Raw genomic sequence first — 21,859 nt, forward strand, 5'->3', positions numbered from 1 at the left:
CCGAAACAGAGCAATCGGAATATTAAAGTCTGTGTCTGTAGGGGAAGTCAGTTTTCACAGAGCTTATCTTGCAACACATTTTGTGATGCTGGCCTGCCAACTAACACAGGTGCTTCCATCTGTGTCCTTAATTTAAATGCCAGTCCATTAACTTAATATTAAGTATCATATCTTTTGAAAACTAATACGAGCCACAAGGGTAAACACTCACTCAAGGTGTGAACTTAAAGTACATCCCTTGTGGTTCAGCTATTTTAGAGCTCAAGCTATAAACAAGAAGCCGATAAATTGGAAGATGATTTTTAAGTACAGACATTTCAAATATAGCACCTTTCTGCATCATGCAAATGAAGTGAAACAATCAAGGGGTATAGTGGCCAAGTGAATAAGAACAGTGGGACCCCTGTTCACACCTGCTGATGTGCCCTTGAGCAAGGCACTTAAACTCAAGTGCTCCTCGAGTGCAATGCGTGAGGCTGTGCGCTATGATTTCAGGGTTTAAATACAGAGGAAAATGTATATGCATGTAAGAGTGTGATATGACAAGAAAGATGATTACACATTGTGTTGGGCATCTCGATTTTGTGGTGTTCTAAATGCACTAAAAGTGAGCATACAACTTAAAGAATTGTAAACAAAAACAGTACAGCTTTGTTTATAATCAAGCTGCAATTAAAACCGTAAAACCTGTCCTTGTGAATCTGACCCGAGGACATTAAATTATTAAATGGCTGCCAACAATGTTCCTCCAGACATTGAAATGAATGGTTATCGGTCTTGCCAGAAGTTACTTCCATTATTTGGTTGGATGCAAGTATCACCTGGTCTATTGGCAATCCATTTCGAAATAATAGTTCAAACTTAGTAGCAAGATTATCGGAGCATACATGCAATGGATGTTTTTTTTTTTCCCTTAACAGTTGCCTGTCTGAGATCACATCAAAATGTCCACCTTAAAATAAATAAGATATACTACTACGATGACGACTACTACTACAGTGGATTTGCACATTTTCAACATATTTTAGTTGAAAGGCAATATTGTCTTCACCTCACCTCAGCCAGTCAGGAGGAACCTTCATGGAGGCCAGGCTGACATGAGTCAGGCTGAATGCTGAGCTGAAGAATTGACGGAAAGTTGGCAGAGAATCCCTCGCTTTCCTGGAAATAAAGCAGAAAGAAAAATGGGATGTTTTAGAGCTATATACAGTAAGTGTACAAAGCAAGAGGATGTCTGAAAGACAGAATTAAGGATATATTCCAATCAGGCACTGATGGAGACATGAGAAAAATAGACAACAGAATGTAGTAGGCTTAAAGTTTAAGACATAACAAATGATGAGGGAAGTGACAGACAGTGAAACAGGACAGAGAAAATTGTGAGTGAAGGCTGAAGGTGCTGACTGTGATGCTTAGGTCAGTATGACACTTTCTGTAGGCTATTGCCAAGTTTACTGATCTCTCAGACCAATTATTCAACCATCTGTTTGGCCTACAACATACTTTATAATGAATGGCCTGTTGTCAATTAAATTACCAGTACACACTAAATTACCGGTACACGCTCATGCTGATAAGCAACGTATACCACATCCGGTTTTGAACATATGACAAAATCGGCTTTTATCTTTTGCATTAGATTTAAGGATCTCATCAGCAGTATAATAGGAAAAATGGCTCTGTACCCTTTTCGACAGCTGCTAAAGTTTATTTACTTCGAGGTCCAAATTAGCGGGTAGGAATGCAACCAGGAGAACGACTCTGGCTTGGAATGATTATTTCTATTCCACTTTCAGAAATTCTATTATTCATGTCCCTGGGAAGTGTGCGTGGCACACAGTACAGCAACAGGGTAAGTACAATCTTAAAAGAGGATCTTCGAAGATGCTTCAAATCTCAATACATAAGAGTGCTTGGAGTACGGTACCTGAAAAAAAAAAACATGTGGGTTATTCACACCATTTGAGGCATTCAAAAATTATGTAGCCAAGAGGTGGTAATTAGAGATTGCGTAAACAGCTTAGCGAGGGAAGGTCAGTCTCTAAAATTGTGCCATTATTGCTGACATAAGCTTGCACTGTGAGACAACTGCTCATCTTTGACCCATTTGCGTTAATTGGGACTGAGCCTATGAAACCTCTGCCGATACCCCATAAGCAAATCCAGCATCAATGCCTTTCTTACGACACACACGCCAGCAAGCCGCGTCAGCAACATATTAACAAGCCTGTGTCACTGTTTATTGCTTCTCCTAAGTGTCACAGCTGCAGCTTGTATGAGGTGTGAGAGGGTACTAGGTGGTATTTCCTAGTCATGAGCCAGCCGCTTATCATCTCACTTTGAGCTTTGCAGGTCTTAGTTGTACCAGAATATTGTAACAGTGTGACCAGCGGCCATGAGCCTGCATGTTAATACCAGTGGAGGCAAGACTGGTCGTGAGAAAAGTAAATGATGTAATACCTGTTCGGGGTTGCTTCAGTGGGGAAAATGAGGGGGCAGAAACAATATTACTTCAGAAAATAACTGCAGTGTGGCACAGGCTGCCAACACCAAACAATACTAAATGTGTGTGCTTTGTTTTAAAAAAATAAAGAGAGTGTGTGCGTGTGTGTGTTGAGGAGCAGTGTTCCACTCTCGTACTATGCGTAGTATGCATTACAAAGTGGATACCAACAGTCTAATTTACTAAAGGGTTGTGCAATGCATAAATGGGCACATTTTGTGAAAGCTGCTCAACTTAATGGGCACACCCTGGATTTCATCTTCCAATGGGCAAAAGTGCCATGCAATTTCTTTTGCGGCTTTCTACCCGAACGCACAAAATACTGGCAGGAGTAGAAACGTGTAAGATTAAAGCAGAATGCACAATGTCATTTATCAAACCTGAGAAAAATTTCAGTAGCTGATTTAGCGTATTAAATAATGCGTCTCATAGGCAGGTGTGAACCAGCAATGCATGATCTAGCTGACTGAGGATCCGGGTCATTTCAGCGCAATAGGAGGTAATGATGGCCAGACTAGTTTTTCAGGTGTGCTGTCGAATGTTTCAAACGCAATGTTACACACGATGGACAGATGCGTCCGACTCCAGCACACTCACAATTAGTTAAATCGCAACAGCTCCACCTACTGAACATGGTGGGTCACTACCTTGCTTGGCCCGATACACCATCCCCTCCAGAAGTATTGAAATATCAATAATCAACATTTAAGCTTCTTATAAAGTAGGTCTTAAGTATTAACATCTGGACTGGCTGCACAATGACAAAACCTTCCATTTGAATCCGCCCATTTTTCATGCGAACATAAGGTTTTAAACATGTGACAGACAGATGTGCTTTGTTTGCCATGTGCCTCCTACTACATTGATTATTCAAACATTAAATGCAAGAACTCATTTTGAACACATTTTCACAACAAACAACTCACTCAAAGATTTTAATACTATACTAACGTATATTTATCCTGAATGCCAATCAAAATCCCCAAATTAATAGGCGTGTGCAAAATTTAAGGATGATTTATAATGACTTATAAAGTTACCTGAGTGGACCAGTAAGTTCGGCTGTAAAAGCTTAGTGGAGTGTTCAAATGAGAAATAAAGACAAAATGAATTATATGGCTTCTATAATGACTTATATATAATTACTTACTTTTATTTGGGTTACACGCGCTCACTCACAGTGCAGTTAGGTCACTAAAGTTTATCCACGATGTGTCCCCTCTGCATCGCTGGTGATCGGTCAGAACAGCTGTGCAACCGTACGCGTTTGTAACACTGTTTAGCGTTGACTAAAAAAAATTGCCACACAATAATGTTACAGCACCTACAGCACCAGGCCATAACAAAATTTGGGAGGCGGTCCGTAGTAGGACGTGTAGTATACAAAACTACATTCCCCGGCATCTCATGGTCCTTTAATTTCTATAATGTAGTGCCGCTTACTGCGCGTTTTGTGCAACTTGTGCATTCAAGTTTGGTAGGTTTCGAGACAAAACTGAAATACAAAGAAAAGGAAGGCCATGAGAAAATATTGCGTCATGCGAAAATCAAGATTAAGGAAGTGGCTGACATGGCCACAGGGAACACAACCACTTGGCATAACTATCATTGTTAATGATAGATTAAAGACTATTTAATGGGCTTTCTCTACCATTGTGGAGTGTAATTTACAAATATGTTATTGTTGAAAAAGTTAATAATGACATTTATCATTAACCCATTAAGGACGGGAGCGCATAACCACGTTTCTACCACTAGAGCCGGGAGCGCCGTTGCGTCTTTCTACCTTTAAAGCCGGGAGAGCGGATACGTCTTCTTTTAAATTCCAATTCTCCGTCTCTTAGCCAATTTAATGCATCAGAATATACATGTGACGGTGTCGCGAGACCGCGGAGGATGTCGTGGAATTTTTTCGAGCCGTAGGTAGGCTAATGGCGGATGGCGTCGATCGCCCGGAGCTCTAATAAGTAACGGCAGTGCTATGTAGAAGACGCGCACGACGAGTGGAACCAGTCGAACGTGATATGATATGGTTTGTAGACAATGGCGTCTTTGTTACAGAATAGAGGATCGTAATTACCACTCGATTTTTTTAAAAATGAAAATAGTGCTTTTCTTGCACTGAAACATTTTTACATCTTCGATTGAAACAGTAAATAATAATAAATTCTGCCTGTGTGAAAGCCACATGCCTAAACTCTTTAATTCTTTTGGAATTATGTTTCTGTCTGCTACAGGGCCTGAGATATTAATCATTTTGTAATTGTTGAATTTCTGGGAAAACTTCAGGTTTTCAAGGGTAATTCCAAAGGTGACCTTAGGTTTTGGGGGGCTGTTGAGAAAGGCGTTTTAGTCCTTAATGGGTTAACTAACAAACTGATGATAATTTAGAAGGCACTAACCAGCTCAAGAAAAACTGGGACTTATTGTTTTATTATCTTTAGACAAGTGACTACACTTCCAAAAGGACTGTATTGCGTTTTGACTTAGATGTGAATATCCAATTGCTAGCTAATTAAAGGCCCTTCAAGTGACATTGGCTAAAAAAAGATGAATTAACTGTGGAACACAGACTGTACAAGAACAACAATACACATTTTGAAAATGTTGAAGGGAGGCAAGATAGAATATGGAAGAGAAAACCAGGAGGGAATTAACTGAGATAAAATATGCAATGCCTGTCAATTCAAGAAAATAACTAGGCATGTTGTAAAAGTAAAAGCGCCCATATGTGCATTTAAGACCCAGTGAGGCAATATCAGAATCTCATTAATTGCTTATTTAGCTCAAAACAGTGTGCCTGAACCTAAACAGCCCTTAATCATAGAAAGGACCATCATAAAGCACCATTAAACGGGCAGATGTTGAATAAATTGATGTAGTCATTAAGGTTTGGCAGCTTTGTTGCAAGTGAATGGAGGAGGACCATGACGAGGTCTAAAAAAAAAAAAAAGAAATAGGGGCGTTAGTAGAGCGTTTGATAATTTAACGTCACTGTGTCCTCCTCCTAAGGGCTGGCCTTGGTGGGTTGGCAGACCGGATCAGTGGAGATAGTGGACCGTATTAGGGAGCTGGGCGGGGTTAGAGGGTTACCGGTTAAAGTTTCAACTGGATGTCCAAGGAATGAGCACCATTTGGACAGGTGATGTCGAGTTCTCATTTGACTTCAGACGTTCACAAACACCGGCCACCTTATTGACGAGTGATTTTCAAACATTTGTTTTTCTTTCAGTGGAGGAGCAGCGCCTCCTCTTCTCCACAGTGATGTGGCGCAAAGAAAGCCCCGTGTTAGGTCTGAACATAGCATCACCCACAGTGCTGAGCGGGCATATCCAGAAACCAGAGCATGCATGTGTGACAGTGTTAACTCACTAACATATCTCCATACCTTTGGAAACTAGTTGCTTGATAGCGCCATTCACAGTGAGACTGAATTTGATGATAACGTGCACTCCCTTGATTGTCCTCTCATGGAGACTCTAAAGTTCCTCAAGGATGTAGGCACTGCCTGGCTCATTATCCTTGTACTGTCCTGTCCTGTCCTGTCCTGCTTGCTGCTTTTTTTTTTCTTTTGCTGTGCTCTCGCATCTGTCTTTCTCTTCACAAATGTTATGTCCAACTGCATTCCCAATACATATCACAATACAAACAACCAAAGAGGTTCTGATGGAAAGAAAAATGGTTCGAACATAAAAAGGAAAAGAGATCCACCAGTCCGCGTGATCAAGCAGTTTAACAGGACAGATTTAAAAATACAAATGAAAACACAAATACAGGATATGTAAGCAAGTAGCACTCAAACCCAATCTGTATGCTGACAAACAAGCGCCGAGTCAGAAGAAAACAAAATGTTGTCTTGGAAGAGGATTGGACTGAAATGAGTTGCAGAGGGGTTCACCCACCTGTTAGAGAAGCAATTCTTGGACAGGTTCAGGTAGGAAAGGTCAGCGCAGCAGCCTCTCAGCAAGGCCCCGAACAACTGTAGGGACAGACACGGGGGCGAAGCAACAAAGAAAAGTTCACAGTAATTGTGTTGCAACACCCATTTTGCTCTGAACAATTTTAGCACAGTGGTACATCCTAAACAAATGAAGATCACTGAAATTCACCTTGTGCGTTTTCTTAAAAAAAAAAAAAACTTCAATAAAATGGGCTAATGCAAGGGTGCCAAAAGAAGGCCACATACTGTATGTATGACTGAATAGATTTGGAGGAAAAACAGATAATCCTCTTGGTCAGATTAGGACAAGGCGGCCTCTTGCAGTGGTTCCAGGATGATTTTCATAATTCTTTGCCTTAGATGCAGCTCAAATTTCAATCACAGGACTTCATGATAATGAATTCACATCTGATAAAAAACAACTTTCACATAACATTCTGTGTTACGGACACATCTGCATGATCATTTCACTTGTCCACACAGTGGACAGTTATTGGGATTATTAAAATAAAATGACTTTACCTAAAGTAGTAATGTAATCTAATGCTACGCTCAAACTGCAGGTTAATTAAGATTTGTTTTTGCCCATATGTGAATTGTACCAGATTTTTCATTCAATGTGAACAGTGCAATTCCGATGTTTTCAAATCCAACGTGGACCTCTATCTAGTATATAAATTGGATATGTTTCTGATGCGCCTTCAGCATGGACACTCATCTTGCGCTCATCCGACCCACATGTCATCAAAAACCAAATATGCACTGCACGGGGATGGAGTTGGGGGTAACTACTCACAATTTTAATTGCATCAGCAAAGTGGTTTACAGAAACTGTGAATATTATATTTGACTTTAATTTTATCCCATCCGAAACAATACAACAAGTGTATGTATATGTATATATGTATATGTATATATGTATTTATATATATATACATAATATATATACATATACATAATATATACACATATACATAATATATACATATATATACATATATATATACATATATATATATACATATACATATATATACATATATATATATACATATACATATATATACATATATATACATATATATATACATATATACATATACATATACATATACATATATATATATATATACATATACATATACATATATATATATACATATACATATACATATATATATATATATACATATACATATATATATATATATATATACATATATACATATACATATATATATATATATATACATATATACATATACATATATATATATATATACATATATACATATACATATATATATACATATATATATACATATATATATAGATAGATATATATGTGTGTGTGTATGTGCATATACACACACACACTTATACAGTACATGTATTTTATTTTTTTGTGTAATGTGAATGACGTCATAAAAAGATTGGATTCAACAAAAACAATTAAAAATCCCAATTAGCCATCATGCCTTGCAGTGTGGACACAGCCTAATATTGACACACAAAGCACAATAACTTACAATATGACAATATGATTCTTACTCTTCAATCATCACAACTGCCTACGGTGTCAAAACATTCCCAAACAATGATGAGTCCTGTCACAACAAACTTGGCAGTTTAATTGATGAAACTTTCAATGGAGTCAGAGTTAAGATTTAAATGACCTTCATGAATGACAATGAATAGTACTTCTAACAACAACAAAAATGTATGCATTACACAAACAACAGCCTACTATTGTTTTAAGGAAACAACAGACTCATGCTACATTCATGAATCACCTCTTTACATTATGTTCCCAGCAGAGGCAGCCATGGTACCTCTGAGCTGCGAATGCTTGCAAATTTAGCAAATTTTAGGTTTTCGTCAGGGTTCGTAAAAGATTGCAAAAGGTTGTAAAGATGTTTTGCAGACAGTTTTTCTCGAAGTGACTGAAGTGATCATTTTATTTTACCAGTGTGACTTTTTTCTGATAATCCAACATTGGATTATCAGGTTTATCTCAAAGTTACAATAATAATAATAATTATAATAATAATGTCTCAGCTTTCAATCATAAAATCCTGGTTGAAATAAGATGATTGTAAGACGTAACTGAGATCTGAGAAAAATTGGCATCAAATTCCTCCATTGCAAATAACTACAGTATAAGAGGCATCTTACCTTTGGTAAATCAATCTCACAAAACAACTAATCAAGCACGCTTGGTACATATGTATTAAAGCTACTCCATTCAATAATTCAACTGAGCAGACCAGAATAAAAAAAAACGTATCCCTTAGACAGTTTGGGTGAAGGATAAATAAATGCGAATTACAGATGTATAGCTTCATTTGGAGGAGTAAGGAAATAAAACAATTAGGAAATTAGGGTGGTGGGGGTTGGTATTATTCCACTTCCACGCCAAGAAATGCAGTAGTAACATTCCTTTAGACTCACCCAACACAATACAGGAGTAATACAAAATAGGGGAAACATCGAAGATATGTGAGATGTTTTCAATGGCCGTATTTCAATGGCCACACTCCTCACAATTAGTAAAACAAAACAAAATAAATTTCTAGGGAGGCAGAGTTCCACACTTGTAGAATCAATTTCAAGGGGCATTAAAACTGTTCTGGAGGGTGAGGATGTGTCCATTTAATTATTTTAGTTGGGAAAAACTCAAATTGGGTGCAAATGGGCATGAGTCATCCCTCATTCCCATTAAAAAACAAGTACACCTTGATGCATGGATGACTGATTCAGCAAATTGTTGAACTTAACCGTTTTGTGCTCTGCAGACAATTTTTACTCGTTCGAATATATCAAAGGCTAACAATTTAACTGTGTTTCCCTGGGGTGCATTTGTCCTGACAAGTTTAAAAATGCACTGATTAGTTATGCTGCTTAAACAATATAGAGTACTTGCTGCAGGAATCCTAATGTGGAAAAAGCAGGTACTCTAAAGTGAATTATTAGAATGGACTGTAGTTGAAACAATGATAAACCTACAAAGAAATCGAATAACTCAGGATTTATACACAAATTACTGAAAACATTATACCATGAGCATCATGATTAACATTTTTTGTTTATCATGATAAACTGTACAAAACCCACATTCCAATGAAACTGGGGCATTGTGTTAAACATAAAAGCAAAGATTTCTAAATCCTTTTCAAACTAAATTCAATTGAGTATACTAAAAAGACAAGATTTCTAATGTTCAAAATGGTAAAAACCTTGTTTGCAATATTCACTTATTTTGAATTTGATGCTTGCAACGCATTCAAAAAAAAGGTGAGGCACGGGCATGTTCACCACTGGGTTACATGGTATGTACTTTTAACACTCAATAAGCATATGGGAACGGAGGACACCAATTGAAGCTTTGTAGGTGGAATTCTTTTCCATTCTTGCTTGATGTACAATTTCCATTGCTCAACAGTCAGATTTTGCGCTTCATAATGTGCCGCATATGCTGGTAGGCCAGTCTATAGTAGGCTACTCTCACTCTTACTATGAAGCAATGCTGTTGAATGTGGCTTGGCATTGTGTTGCTGAAATAAGCAGGGGATAAGATGTTGCTTGGATGGAAACATATGTTGCTCCAAAACATGTACAGTACGTGTCTTTCAGCATTAATGGTGCCTTCCGAGCTGTGCAAGTTACAAAGGCCACGGGCACTAACACACCCCCATAGCATCGCAGATGGTGGCTTTTGAACTTTGCACTCATAACAATCCGGATGGTCCTTTTTCTCTTGGCCCGGAGGACACGCCGTCCATGATTTCCAAAAGTAATATAAAATGTGGACTCGTCAGACCACAGCACGGCGGAATTTGTGGCTGTTTTGCTTTGCATGGTGGAGCTTTAACTTAACTAGATTTACCGATACACTGTGTTAACTGACAATGGTTTTCTCAGTGCTGCCAAGCCCACAAGGTAATATATTTTTGCAACCGGATTTGAATAGGGCCCATACGATTAATCGATAAGGTCAACCTATGGACCTGTCATTCAAAACTAAGCAAGTCGAAATTTTTACAAGCAGATATGCTCTTTTTATAACCAATTATGACTCTCAGCTGTTAATTTTTTTCCAGAGCTTTTTTGGAACATGGCTTCAAATTCAAAATGAGAGAACATTTGCAAAAACTATGATAAAACTATGTTCATCAATTTGAAACATTCAATAACATCTTTGTAGTGTACTCAATAGAATATAGGTTGAAAAGGATTTGAAAAATGTGTGCTCTGTTTTTATTCACGTTTTATACAATGTCCCAACTTCATTGGAATTGGAGTTTGTACTAACTGGACAAAAGTTCCAGGAAACAGATTGCAATGTTTTATCTTGCGTACTGTATGCTTGTATTTCCAAACATCTTTTGTGAGTACTGTAGTTGAATACCATCTGATGGCACATTTTATGATCTGTATAATGAATCTCTGCACCATTGACAGCCAAAATTTATGTGAGCCACTGGTGCAAATGCTTTGCCCCTGCAGTTTGCTGGTAATGTGCCAGCGATGTGACTGATCATAACTCATATTCTGATCAATACCCATAAACACACTGATGGGTAAAAAACTAGTGGGTTGCCCTTGCAAATTAGCAACCGGTGCTGCCCTTTCCTCTCTGCTGCATAAAACTTTTTTTCAGTAGAACATAATTATTGAAAACTACAAGTACCCCATTATACCCATGGCTTCGCTGCATGAGGGCAGACGCGCAATAAAATTACGGCTATGTTCTGTGCATCCATTGTTGAGGTGGTCGACCAGCGTTTTGGCCTAAGGTGGCCGGTACCAGTTGTGGCGGAAATCTCCGAACCCATTGGTGCAGACCAGCAGTGAGTGATGCCATAAAGTGCATGTAAATGTATAGTCAGGACTCTACAACATTATCTGTAAAAGGCAACATTTTTGATGTAGTACTTGTATTTGCACTTTCAATATTGCGCAAGCGTGGCTGATGTTATGGTCAGCGAGAGTACCCACTCAACTGATATCAGCTCATCGATATGGATGAGACTGATATCGCAGTGCTGAGGATAAATTATTATTTGTGAATCTCCATCTTTCATTACCTCAACGTGATATGTTATATGGTAAGGTAAGCAGCACACTGGCCATAAACAACACATGCAGTCTCCTGCCCAATCAGCTCTTATCACAATCGCCTACATCCACTCAACTAAGATGCCCACTAAAACAACCGGGGTGCTGTTAAATCAACCTTTCAGTCTGTCTCCGTGGTAGCCAGCAGGGGCAGACACACTTCTAAACTCACACTGACCTCAATTGGCTTTGTCATCATTTTACTTGTTAGTGTTTGTTGCTAATGCAGCAAGACACTATTTCTCTCTCTCTCTCTCACTCTCACAAACATACAAAACTGGCTTTCAATTAATCCCCACTCAATGCTTGACATACAAAAGTTCTGAGAAGAATATGCTTTAGTAAGTGACTGAATGGATGTGAATAGCACCCCCAGTCTGTTTTGGGTCTAAATCAAAATGAGTTCAAAGAGCATGCGGTTGGTAAGGGTACAAACCAAGTCCACTGTACAGTCCGTCCCAGACAAATCCAAATGGACTAGACAGTTGGGCTGGGCAAGGAAGAGGTACAGATTCTGCACAGAAAAGAGTAGATTGCTCATGTATCACTACATGTACCTTAAGGTAAAATGTATTGATGTATGAGTGTCCGTGCAGTAGTCTCACCGTGGCATCCTCTCCAGACAGAACCCCTGGGTTTTTACTCAGGTCCAGGTGTAGCAAAGAATTGGAGTAATCGTCACTTGAACACAATGCCTGGGACAGAGACACAACACCTACAGTACGGTGGGGAAGGAGGAGGGAAAGAGAATTAGAGTATTTGTATGAACAAATCGCAAACATCTTCCAATCACTAAATCAACTGAAAATCATCCAATGTGAAACTTCTCAGCAATCAGCAAATCCAAAACCCAATAATAGAAGAGGGTACAGATGCTCTGCGGCACCATATACTCCGGGGATTGCCGAGCTCTTACGGCAGGCTAATATTAAACAGGCTTTTGGAAGAGGCCCACCAACCCTTTTCCTTATCCTTCTTTTCAAAAGAGTGCCCTGAAAGCCGGAACAAAGGAAAAACATTTTCTCAAAGGAGATCACTTCACATTACACACGTAGGACCAATGAGAGACCTCATTAAAAATCATCATCCAGCCACAATAGTGCAATGCACAGGACGCCACGTGGGAAAAAGGTAGCAATTTAATGTGAGAAAAATAGAAAGGAGTCGAAGCAAATTGCAAATCTATATTGATCATTACGTGGTGTGACTTATTATAGTACATATTCACAGGAGCACACTGTACAAAAAAAGCACTATTACGGGTACATTTAAATATGTGACGATGACAGTGACAATGTCACACAGTGATAAACTACACACATTTGCAGGATTGCAGATATGCCACGCTGCAAATGCTACATTAAGCAATGAAAACATTATTGTATGCCAATTGCAATTACACAGCATTTTCTGAGTTTGTATCACAGAAAATTATTTTCAAAATTCACTAAAAAGACGGTGAAACAGTTTTAGGAACAAAGGCTTTTTACAGTAACAAACTAAAAGCAATCAACATTTTTTATTTAATTTCTACATATTTATATCTGAATTGAAAACACAACTTACAAGATAGATAACACATAAGGAATAGATAAGGAAGGTACGGTAGGGCGATTCATTCATTTCATCAATTAATTTCAGTTTGTTGAACAATAAAATTTGTAAAACTGAGATTTGCAATTCGGATTTTGAGTGCTACGGTTTCATCCTCCATTCCAAAGCCATGCATATCATTAAATATGCATTTACTACTCCAAAAAGTCCAAACAAATATGTATATTATTGTAGTGATATTTTTTGTCTTGATTAGCTTTAGATAATGGATGGATGGATAGCATAAACATATTTAGTATTGGAGTAATGCAAAATTAAATAAAAGTGATCAAGTTACATTACTCTAATGATACTTGGATTATGTTAGTAACTTTATTTTTTAACAATTAACTAGCAACCGTATCGCTATAAAAGTTTAAAGTAACGCTCCCAACCCTGTGTGTATGGTCCGGGATTAAAGCAATACAAGTGGGACACTGTCCTAATGCCTATGTGGGATTTCAGGGAAAGAAAAATCAAATTATTATTTTGACCTGGTTATCATTTGGATAAATGCACGTCTGCCAGGGCCCAATCTCATTATCTGTGTGGCTAGCATTAGTGCAAATAAAGTACTATGTCGGTTGTTCTAAAAGTATGTCACTTTGAAAAATAATATAGCAATACAGTATCTCAAAAAGCTGGAAGAACAGTTTTAAGGACACATACAAAATATTTCAAAGGATGGCACAAACGTGCCTGTTTTATAACATGCTAAACTCAACTTTTTCACATGTTCCCACTCAGAGGTAGAACGGGCTATGCACACATTATACTACAGATACTGTAATTGCATTTTACGGGTTTCTGACCAAGTTATTGATTTTCAAACCAATCAGAGGTTATATTAAGCTTAAGGATGAATTTCCAAGTATCTCACAGAATTGCATCTTACCTTTGGAAGAAAGCGATGTCTTGGAGAGATTGAGGAGACGTAGGCCCTTGTTTAGACGACATACTTGTTGAATCAGATTGGAAACTCCTGGTGTAAGGCAAGACAATAACAATTTTTACTTTTACTTAACTTATTGGCATTGTTATGATAATAGAGTGCAAACCAAGTTGACCTATTAACTTCAGTCAACACAAACAAATTGAGTGCCTTAGTTGTCCAACCACCTTTCGTGGGAATGGTTCTATTGGTGCTAACAGCAAAAAGAGAAAAAAAAATATTCGACACACATTTTTAGTCAATCTTTGCCTCTAAATTAAATGATTGTCAGCATTGTGCTAAACCATAATGTTTCTTAGAAACCATTTTTCATTACTGTGTAATCCTGCTAACATAACAAAGAGCAATCAAAACAATATCTCTCAGTGCTTGGCCACGGTAATAAGCGAGAAAACAGCAAGAAGAAGACGTGTTATACGACTTTACTTTTTTTTCCTATTTTTAAGAATGTTTGAGAACATCCACTAATGAAGCATACTATGAAAACACCAGCCCACACACATTTCTGCTGCTTATTATCAAATGACATTGTCTCACCCCACACATCACCAAAAACGCAAATACATAACACATACCCACAGAGATGCAAGAAAAAATCCACAAGCACCAGCATGTGTTGCATGGCAAACACACAAAATAAGTTAACACTTAAGGCCCTTTCACATCATTTTCTCAGAGCTTTTTCCTCTATCGCTTCTTTGTGGAAGGTATAATGATAGAAAATGGGTCGGGGTAGTGTGAAGTTGACCTGCAAACAAAGGCACAGCGGAAAGGCGAATAAAAACAGAGGGAGGTAGCGACTAATCGAAAATCAATGTGAAATCGATTCGCTCTGATTAATCGATTTGATTAATCGAAAATCGAGTTGATTAAATGCATCTACAAAATGTCTTGAAATGTTTTTTCATTCCAGATGCATAGCACATTTTGAATGTGTAGATCAAATTATGCTTTATGCTTTGAACATCAATGCAAACATCATTGCGTTTGTGGATGGCGGCAGAAAGAGACTAGTGCACAGAAACAAGCATGGTAGCAATTTTTTTTTAATCAAATAGAATCAAAAATCGGGAACTGAAAATCGAATCAAATCGGGGCTTGAGTAAATCGTTACATCCCTAATAACAGGCACTACTGCTGAACTTCTAAATGGCCAAAGTTCTTGAGGACTCAGTGATTATGGACAAAATAATAATGACGATTATTTTGTTTGATAATGACATCACGATAAATAAAAAAGAAAAAAAGTAAATATCTGTTAAAAGCTTCATAGAAAACAGAAGTAGAAATATGTGATTAGTCGGGATTAATTATGGAAAATTATGTGATTAAAAACGTAAATCACTTGACAGCACTAGTGTGAATATTCATTATTTGAAGGAATATCATGGGAGAGGAGAGTGCGCCGTTCATTTAACAATTGTCAAATATTTTTCACTGATGCCTCGTACAGTCGGCTAAATACTACCAACTGTGGACGTAAAAAGGGGTACGCTTTCAATAGTGAGGTTACTTGCATGTACAGAGGCAAATATATTTTACAAAGTCATGTTCAAAAAAATAATAGAAGATTAACTGTAGTTTGATTACTTCACTTCAAATAGTAGTGCATTAGTCATTATTTGAAAATTCGCATTACTTATAAACACAAGAAGTACTCACTATGAAACTACTCAGTACTGCACCCATTAATAGTCTGAAGTGCTGAGAGGGACCACTCATGGATGGCATCAAGGACAAATAAATATGGTAAAAATAGTAGAAGGTGAAAATGAAGGAACATGAGAACAGATATTGATTTAGAATTCTTCAAAAGCATCTGAAAGCCAGGATGACGTAAAAGAGAGACGACCCGAGAGAGGGTGAAGACGAGAAGAAAGAAGAGAAAGCTCAGGCGGATACCTTGGTTGTCAAGCGTGTTGTGAGCCAGGTTGAGAGAGTGAATCATGGAGGCTGGGTTCTCTGACAGGGCTGTTGCCATTTTCTGAGGAAAATCCCTGGAGGAATAAAAGATGTTAAACAAGAATAATAGTATGGGGCTTCATCTATAGAATGGCATTTAACTAAATGTCTTGGATTAACCATGGGCAAATTATAGTCCAAATAATCATTTATTATTCATCAGAATGTTCTGTCATAGTTTTTATTCATTTTTTTTGCTGATCTCCTTTTTAAAATAGAATTAAAAAAAAGCATTTGGTCTTATCTTTACAGTGAATATGTATATGAAAAGCCCCGCTGATAAAAATTACCCACGTCTGGTAGCATGTCTGACATTTGTAACGAACCAATCTGTGTCAAAATTGGTATTAGAATTAGAATATATATCTAGAGAGAGATTTAGAATATAATGAATTTGACAAGTTACCCACAGCTCGGACATGAAGCAAATGGGGATATTCAGAGGGGGGGAAAAAAAAAAATGGGGCTGTGCACTCACGGGCACACAGATGCATAGCATAGGAACAGAGATAATATTGGAATTGCACTAAATAGCAGATGACTGTGATTCTTGGACAGCGCCTCTGCTAGTTGCAGACATGTAATACAATTCATTTTGTTTCAAGAAATAATTAATCAACAATATATTATACACAATCAACAGAACTCTAAATTATTATTTTTTTAGTTCTCCATTATTAAGATGACCATTAGTTCAATCCTGTGATCAATATTAAGAATCAATGAATGATTCGATATGATGAAGATAACCCTTTAATATATCTTCTGGTGATACTTCAGTGCTCATATTATATTTGTTTTGAGGAGGGTTCATTAATAAATCTGTAATTTGCCCATTCCTTTTAGAAGACACTATTGTTTGAATATCAGAATGAAGCAAGTTTTTCATTTTGCCCGCCAAAGAACGTCGTGCAGTTACGTTCTGCTGCCCTGTAATTCGCAGTTAAACCATGGGTGCCCACACTTTTTCAGCATGCGAGTTACTTCTAAATTGACCAAGTCCAAGTGATCTACTTACTTTATTTATTTAAAAATATAATTAGGATTGTTTATAGATACAATATGGTGTACCTTGCGTAACTGCATGAACCATATTGCAAAATACAACTACATTTATTGTACATTTTCTGCCCTTACTTTACTCTGAAGACTTTCGCTGAATGGAATCAGCCAGGGGATGGAGTGTGGCTTGGAGCTGCTGACAGCGAACCGTGCGCACACCGCCAAATAAACATCAGTCATGTTGGAACGGTACTTGGACTTAATGTTTTTATCAATGGCCCGAAAATGCTGCTCCACATTACGTCCTTCCACCGGCCAGCAAGCACCCCAGGCAGACTAACGGGTGTGACGCACCGGTCAGCTGGACATCTCAGTCGCCCACGCCCACCACCACCACACCAAACAGCAGTCGCGACATGCGCCATCGGAGGGCATCCGGCCTCGAGTCGGTGTTCGGGTGGACGGTTTGTGTGTCCTGCAGGTCATTCTCCACCACTAGGAAACCACGAGTGTGTGCCTGAGTACATCACTCGCTTACCCCGGTACGTCCGCTCAGCAGCAAGTCCGAGGTGCCCCACCACGGTACCCATCGCAAAACAAAAATTCTCCTCTTACTCTGTCTGGAAATAGTTGGCTTACTTGGTCTCCTAATCATTTTTATACTTTAGTATTAAGTTTAGAGTAGACGAAACGCGCCCATGCGTGGTGTAGCATTCCTGGCTGCCCTATATTTCAATCAAGTGACAAATTTCACAACAGATGATAGGAGGGCGTGCACTTTTAAAAAAAAAAAAAAATTTAGTCATTGCCATCGACAGGTAGCCATGCAATCAACCGACACCCCCTTTGCGAGCGACTGGTCGGTTGCGAACAACGTAATGGGCACCCCTGGGTTAAACACTGAATGCAACATTAGGCCTGCATTACAAAGATCTTTTGCAAGTGGACCACTTACTGGTAACTCTCATGGGAAAAAAAAAGATGCAACTCCAACTCATATCAAATGTATGTAATTTTATGTATCATTTTTGAGTATCAACACAACTTAGTCGTACTTTTTCCATCCTAAGATGTTAAAGCATATTCGATAATGCAACATGCTATATTTAGCTCATGAAAAGCATATCAACTTCTATTTTTGGTCATCATGTCCCAAGACATTTGAAGTATCCTAAAATGTGGAACCGACTCCGCCAGATGATTTCTATAGAGAAACAACCCATCTTCTGCAGGCAAGTGGCGAGAAGTGACATCGGTACTATGGTTTGAAATGTGTAGTACACAAAAGAAATAGAACTATAAAAGGTCAGGCCAATGACAAAAAGCAGCGTGGTTGGTGAGGTGGGATACCGAGATGAGCGAGGGGGCGGCGGGTGAGAGGCTGGGCAGGGATGGATGTGAAAATAAAAGAGAAGGCGAGAGGAGAGAAAGAAGGACTGAAAAAACTGGCGAGCAGTGGGAGGACAAAAGAAGGGATGCAGCGAAGTGTGAAGGTGCAAAGAAGTAGAAAAACAGCAGAACAAAGGCACTTTGTAATGCAAAGGTGATGAGGCAGGTGGGATGGTGTCAGGAAGAAACCTACGATTTTAGTCCCGCATTTTCCAGAGCGAGTTCTTCCAGGCTGTTGGACTTGCTGACTGTATGAAGGACCTGGTCCACCACTTCTGACCCCTGCAGAGTAAAACAGAATCCCATTATTAAAACAATTAAATGAAATCATTACTAATGGATCATAAGAAATCACACAGGAGAAGAGGGAATGAGAAGATTTAAACACGAATTACAATACGCATGTCTTTGCAGTACAGCTTGGTGAACCATGTGTTGTATGCAATGGATGCCACAATCACAGCCAGGTCCCTGGAACACACAACACAAACATCAGACCTAAATAGACTAAATCAATCTCCTCGAAACATCAGTCACAGATTCATACAGTCACATTATTGCAGATAAGATTCCTTGTGGCTGCCTGTGCAGTTCATCATCTAGAAACGGAGGGCACCGTGGGCCGGGCCGCTGTCTGAAAGATGACTGATACCACTAACACACTAAGGAGGAGAAGCAAGGAGGGAAAATGAGAAAATGAGAGAGGTTTATTGCGATTGATGGCTGGGTCAGTGCATTATTGGGTTAAGTCAAAGTGTGTGTTAGCGGCTGACTTCAGATTCAGAAAGCAGACCTGTTACCTTCAGCCATACTGTAAAAATCCACAGCTGCCATGTGTGTTTGCACATGTCGGGTTGTAAAAGTGGATATGTGTGAGTGACTAAGAGAGAGAGAGAGAGAGCCCAGGTCAAAGTGTATGTCAAATGTTTCAGTCTGCATGTGTGTATATAAAATGTGTCACTAATTCATGTGTCAAGGGTACTTTGGTCCTGCAAACTATTTTAAGTGCTAGAGTATGGTCTAAGAACACAAGTTGATCTAAAAAAAAAAAAAAAAAAAAAAAAGGGAAGGGGTAGATCCAGGATTTCGACCCACGCCCAATTTGACCTTTAAGCAGGAACAGGACATATGACCTAGAATGTTTTAGAGATATATTTTTTGGCCCAATCCTGCAAACATGAATACAACAAAATAAGAAAACTGAGGAGATCTCTCTCAGAGTGCTTGCGCAGTGTGTTTATATGTGACTGAAAAAGATGACCAACCAAACCCACAGTTTTTCTCCACCTGCTGTACCTCATTGTGCAAACAAGCAGTGGCACAGTGATGGGAAAGAGAAAGACAATAAGCCTAGGGGAAGACAAGGAAACATAACAAGAATCAAAGACAAGGGGAGTGAACGTGTGATTTAGCCAGAGGGGGTCCTGTTGCTAGTGACTGCAACAGCCATGCTACAGGCTGTGCATCAGCCCTGACTACAACAGCTGAGCCTCAATGTGAAACATGATGTGTGCTGTCAAGATTTATCATCAGCACAGACCTCTTGATTTATGTTTCGACAGCAGGGTGTGTAATTAACCTCTGATGTCTGTTGGTCCATCTTGTTCTTAGTGTACAAAGACATGTAGAGCTAGGGTTGCCAACTGTCCCGTATTTAGCCGGCACGTCCCGTATTTTGGGCTAATTTGGTTTGTCCCATCCCGTATTTAAGGTCCCGTACCTTAAATGTCCTGTATATTGACTATCAACTTTTGCAAATACAGAAAACTGCAATCTACCGATCCTGTAATATAAGATGCTTTTAGTAAAGCGATTGTCAATAACGATGGACACAGACGGGTTAGCGGCTCAATGTCTTTTACTTGTATACTTGCTCGAACATACATTGCTGGTTCTTAAACAGTGATAGCACATTACAGCGCTCCCAATGGAGACTCTCGGTACTACACATGACAGATCCTAGATCAGATAAAGCGTCAATCTCAGAACAAGCGGCAATCACTCCACCTGTCATGTAAGGACTTCAATCTGGCTGCGCAAAATGACAGAAGACTGCTTGAGTCAGTCAAAAGCAGCCAGAAATATCCATAGAAAAAATAAATTTGGTGAGTCACACTCCTCTTTTACATTTCAGATTTCTTACACCCGTTTTTGATGAAAAGAGCCAAATTGTGCTTTCGTATGAGGTGATATATTGTCGCTGTCCTGTGAAAAACACCGTGCCGCCGGAAGCTGTCTTTCAATTTAGAATAAAAAGAAAACAAAATAAAGTGGGGCGGCACGGTGGTCGACTGGTTAGCACGTCCGCCTCACAGTTCAGAGGTCGTGGGTTCGATCCCGGCTCCGGCCTCCCTGTGTGGAGTTTGCATGTTCTCCCCGTGCCTGCGTGGGTTTTCTCCGGGTGCTCCGGTTTCCTCCCACAGTCCAAAAACATGCAAGGTAAGTTGATTGGACTGTCTAAATTGCCCCTAGGTGTGATTGTGAATGCGGATGTTTGTTTGTCTCTGTGTGCCCTGCGATTGGCTGGCAACCAATTCAGGGTGTCCCCCGCCTACTGCCTGAAGACAGCTGGGATAGGCTCCAGCACGCCCCCGACCCTTGTGAGGAGAAGCGGTATCGATAATGGATGGATGGATGGACAAAATAAAGTGAGGCCAAATTGGTCACAGCCAGGTGTTTAGTTAGGAGTATATGAACTTCAAAAGGTCAGCTCTATTAGTGAGTGTGGTGGGGGGGCGCATGTGTTGAAAGAAGGTTGATGTTCCAAAGACAAAGAATGAAGTGATGAAGAGAGGAAAACAGGAGACAATAGAAAATGGATGAGATGGTCTCAGAGAAAAGGGCTTCCACATTCAGTGAAGGGGAATGAGCTTTAACGGTGTTTGGTCTGTCATCAGTCAGCCAAAGATTGATCACCTTGTAGATAGCAATAAAGCTGTAAATGGGTCCAATTAGGGTTGATTGAGGAAATGGGAATATGGAAAGACTAAAAAGGGCTGAAGAGGCTCATGTGCCACAAATAGACTGTAACACAGAAAAGACAGTCTCTTAGACTCTCATTTGCATGTTCCGGCAAATGATTTCATGATTTCTTGGGCAAAATAATCAATTTGCGTCTGCTGGCATTTTACATTTAGAGCTTAAACTTTAACAGAAATGCAGGTGCTTGGAGCTTTGTGATGCGACGAGCGACAGCTTCTCCAGAAAAGCCCCACAACAAATAAATAATTGGGAGGAAAAACTTAAGTGCTGTGGGTTTTTTGCTCACCATTTAACGCATTAATATATGCATGAATTGCCGCAATTGTGCTTCGAAGAATGGCTTTGTTATTTACCCCCATGGCAAGCCCCCAATTATGTAAGCATTTTTAAGTTCCAACGCACATGATGGACTACACAC

The 21,859-nt window shown here is 39.1% G+C and overlaps 1 protein-coding gene across 9 annotated transcripts in view; it reads right to left on the reverse strand.

Moving 5' to 3' along the window:
• Nucleotides 1–21,859, reverse strand: part of carmil3 (capping protein regulator and myosin 1 linker 3) — a 95,486-nt gene that overhangs the window by 40,759 nt on the left and 32,868 nt on the right. For all 9 annotated transcript variants that reach the window (XM_086043359.1, XM_086043363.1, XM_086043362.1 and 6 more), the window contains exons 9-16: nt 18,855–18,930; nt 18,653–18,741; nt 16,009–16,103; nt 14,050–14,136; nt 12,167–12,276; nt 11,998–12,075; nt 6,406–6,482; nt 1,057–1,161 (exon numbers count right to left, since the gene is read on the reverse strand). In XM_086043359.1, coding sequence (XP_085899485.1) covers nt 1,057–1,161; nt 6,406–6,482; nt 11,998–12,075; nt 12,167–12,276; nt 14,050–14,136; nt 16,009–16,103; nt 18,653–18,741; nt 18,855–18,930 — 717 coding nt within the window. The remainder of the gene's footprint in view (nt 1–1,056; nt 1,162–6,405; nt 6,483–11,997; nt 12,076–12,166; nt 12,277–14,049; nt 14,137–16,008; nt 16,104–18,652; nt 18,742–18,854; nt 18,931–21,859) is intronic.

Source organism: Filicampus tigris, chromosome 10 (assembly GCF_054856515.1).
Source record: "Filicampus tigris isolate MCC_2025a chromosome 10, RoL_Ftig_1.0, whole genome shotgun sequence".
Taxonomy (NCBI): Eukaryota; Metazoa; Chordata; class Actinopteri; order Syngnathiformes; family Syngnathidae; genus Filicampus; species Filicampus tigris.